The sequence below is a fragment of the Physeter macrocephalus genome, chromosome 8 (genome assembly GCF_002837175.3).
Source record: "Physeter macrocephalus isolate SW-GA chromosome 8, ASM283717v5, whole genome shotgun sequence".
NCBI lineage: Eukaryota > Metazoa > Chordata > Mammalia > Artiodactyla > Physeteridae > Physeter > Physeter macrocephalus.
Window position 1 is genome coordinate 131,334,804 of NC_041221.1, and position 3,662 is coordinate 131,338,465.

Sequence of the window (3,662 nt, forward strand, 5' to 3'; positions counted from 1 at the left end):
GGCCCGTGAGCCATGGCCGCTGAGCCTGCGCGTCCGGAGCCTGTGCTCCGCAACGGGAGAGGCCACAACAGTGAGAGGCCCGCGTACCGCAAAAAAAAATTAAAATAAATAAATAAATAAAAAAGAACATAGACATGTACATATATATGTCAATATGTATAACCAGATCACTTTGCTGTACACCTGAAACTAACACAATATTGTAAATCAACTATAATTCCATTAAAAAAATTCAAAATAAAACATTTTCTTGGGCCCATATTGTGGGCCCTCACCATGGCCTAATGGATAAGGCAACACTGTTGAGCGCTCACACTGTTCTAGGAGTTGCAGCCGTGAACAAAACACATTACTTGTCTTCATGGAACTTACATTTTAGTAAGAAACAGATAATAAACACAAGAAGTACATTCAGCTTTCGAGCCGGTTATAACTGTTAAGGAGAAAAGGCACATAAGGAGAATAAGGAGTGTTGACAGGGGGTGGCAATTTAAATAGAACGGAAAGTGAAGGCTTCACTGGGAAAGTCTTGAACAAAGACATGAGGAAAGCCTGTAACGAACCAGGTGTGTATTTGGTAGTAGCACTGCTGAAGATGAGGAATCAGCACCAGTAACAAATCCCAACCGCAAGGGTCCCTAAAGCGTCGCTCTCGGAGTTACGCATTCCCGAAGCCTATAAGCGAGGCCGAAGAAGATCACTGGAAACCAGTGCCTGCCGCTGCAATCTCCATTTTGCTTCCTGGCACCAGGTAGGAGAAGTTTATTCCTCGCCCCCATACGTTTTCCGTGCTTCAGGCTAGGTGCCGGTTTTCTTCACTTCCGAGGGAACGCCACCTGGTCCCGCTGGCAGGGGGAGAGGAGCAACGAGGGCCAGCCCTGGCGGGAGGAACTGAAGCTTCCAGCGATGCCCTCACGCAAGATGGCGGCGCAAGGCTCGCGCTTGGTCCCGTCAGGCGACGCGCGTGCTTAGGCTGCATATGCGGCCAAGCGCTAGGCAAGGGGGCGGGTCCACAGTGGTAGAGGGAAGCTCGCCCTGCGGCCCGGCCAGGAGTCTTCGTCGCCGCGGCTCCCGCTCCTGTCACCGTTACCACACCCGGATTGTGGAGGGGAAGATGGAGCCGGTCACCATCGCTACCGACAGCGGGGACCGGCCGGGGGCTCCGGCGGGCTCAGGCCTGTCGGCTTCCCAGCGTCGGGCCGAGCTGCGGCGGAGAAAGCTGCTCATGAACTCGGAACAGCGCATCAACCGAATCATGGGCTTCCACAGGCCGGGGAGCGGCGCCGGTGAGAACCTCCGTTTCCCCACAGTCTCCTGCCCATCCCTTTTGAGTCTTCGGGATCATTCTTCCTTTCCCTCCTCCACCCTGCTGACCTTTTTGACCAAACCCTGCTCTCTGACCTCCCCTCTGGCCCCGTCCCTTTGATGATATCCCCAGTTCTCACTTCTTAACCCCACGAAGTTTCTAGTCTCGTTCCTCAGTTTTCCGGGGGCTCCGCCCTTAGGTTGTCTCCACCTCCGCCGCGGGCTGGGAAACTCTCGGTCCTGAGACCCTTTGCCGTGGTGCCCTCTGCCCAGTTACCCTGAGACGGCCCCCGTCCTCCTTACCCACTCCCTCGCCTCTCTTGAAGGGCGCACATTTTATCCCCAGACTGCTCTGTCTACTGTGCCCGTCGGGAAGATTGCCTGCCTTTATTTCCTTTCCAAATGCTTTCCCTTCCTGTGCCTTCCCTGGCTTGTACCTTCTTTTGCCTTTTGCTGTAACTGTGTCGGCCTGCATGAGCTTGTCTTTACTGAACTGCCCCCTGGTTCTTCCTACGTGGATCAGAGACTCTTACGGTCAAATCCTAGTGTCTGTGTTCGGTGCTCTCCACACTGTCATCTACAGGCCTTCTTAAACAGGTGAAAAAAAATTGGAGGGACCGTTCTTTAGAAACCCAACAAGTGGGACGTGCCCATCTGAGGCTTTATCTCCTAGTGTGTTGAGATTGATGTGAGTGATGTCAGGAACTGCATTTAACACTGAAGAGAGTTCCTCGTTTCTCTCGCAATGACATGTACAATGAGTTTCTTAAAATTTTTTTTCATGTGAATATTTACTGACCACTCAGTATGGGCTAGTGTTCTCTAAGTTTCCATTGAGCGTTGCCTTTAATATTTGGCCTTTAGTCACTGATTGCATGTTCCTTAGATCCTTGTGACTTCTGCTCTGTGGGGCTTTAGATATATAGCTCTGAACTTTTAGACAGTTTACAGGTTTGCGACTGAAAACTGCCAAGAGAGGTAAGAGCCCTATTTCAAATTCTAGAACAATCGTTAGAAGACACATTTTCCCCTTTAATGATTAATAGTAGAATATTTATTCTTTCCTAAAGCGTCTACTTTGTTATTTTGCTTTGAAATTTTTATTTTATCTATCATTAAAGGTTTTTTTTCCCCCTTTGTTTTGTTTTAAACCAGAACAGCATCCTAAAACTGCTTAAATACCTGCTAATGGCTGCCAGATTACAGTAGAAGGATTACATAAACCGTAGCTGTAGTATATGCCACACCCTATGCTGACAGGACTCTGGATTCAGAAATGTAATATTAAAAATACATATTTAAAAAAAAATACAGATTTTAAAAAATCTCCATCCCTATCTGTCTTTCCCAATTTGTCTAATAGCGTTATCTTCTACCCCCAAAGTTTGGGGTATATCCTCTGAAGGAATACTCTTTTTGACATTTTGAGTGTGTAGAGGAAGGAACTAGTTTGTCTTATGAAGAATTAGTATTAATTAAATTCATAGGCTGTGAAGTTCTAGCTCTAGTGGCATATTTTTAAATACTAATAAGAAAGGTGTTTGCCAGTATGTAATACTTAAGGCTTCTAAATTTCTTTTCTCAGAAGAAGAAAGTCAAACAAAATCAAAGCAGCAGGACAGTGATAAACTGAACTCCCTCACCATTCCTTCAGTTTCAAAGCGAGTAGTGCTGGGTGATTCGGTCAGTACAGGAACAACTGACCAGCAGAGTGGTGTGGCCGAGGTAAAGGGGACTCAGCTGGGAGACAAATTGGACTCTTTCATTAAACCTCCTGAGTGCAGTATTGATGTAAGCCTTGAGCTCCGGCAGCGCAACAGAGGAGACCTGACAGCAGACACTGTCCAGAGGGGTTCTCGCCATGGCCTAGAACAGTACCTCTCCAGATTTGAAGAAGCAATGAAGCTAAGGAAACAGTTGATTAGTGAAAAACCCAACCAAGAGGATGGAAATACAACTGAAGAATTTGACTCTTTTCGAATATTTAGATTGGTGGGATGTGCTCTTCTTGCCTTTGGAGTCAGAGCTTTTGTTTGCAAGTATTTGGTAAGAAACAGTGGAAAATGCAAATTGATTATAATAATGAGTGCTTTTGTAAGATTCATTGCCAACAGTAACTTAATATTTACCAGATTCATGTGGATGTTTGGAGATGTGTTATAAACTGCTATTCGCCTTAGGTATAGAATGAGGTGTTCTGGTTAAATACAGAGCCTGATAATAATTGCTAAAATCTTTCTACATGCTAAGTAACGTTCTAAGTGCTTACATATATTAATTCATTTAACCTCATCCTTATGAACCAGGTATCATTTTTTTTAACATCTTTATTGGAGTATAATTGCTTTATAATGGTG

General features: G+C 45.8%; 1 protein-coding gene across 2 annotated transcripts in view; it reads left to right on the forward strand.

The window, feature by feature from the left end:
• Positions 1 to 430: 430 nt before the first annotated feature.
• The window catches only part of CAMLG (calcium modulating ligand), a 9,772-nt gene continuing 6,540 nt past the window's right edge, over positions 431 to 3,662 (forward strand). Inside the window, exons 1-2 of one of the 2 annotated variants that reach the window (XM_007107060.4) lie at positions 431 to 1,286; positions 2,891 to 3,351. In XM_007107060.4, the coding sequence (XP_007107122.1) occupies positions 980 to 1,286; positions 2,891 to 3,351 (768 nt within the window). In that variant the 5' untranslated portion in view covers positions 431 to 979. The remainder of the gene's footprint in view (positions 1,287 to 2,890; positions 3,352 to 3,662) is intronic. The other variant, XM_007107059.4, reaches the window with a different exon arrangement.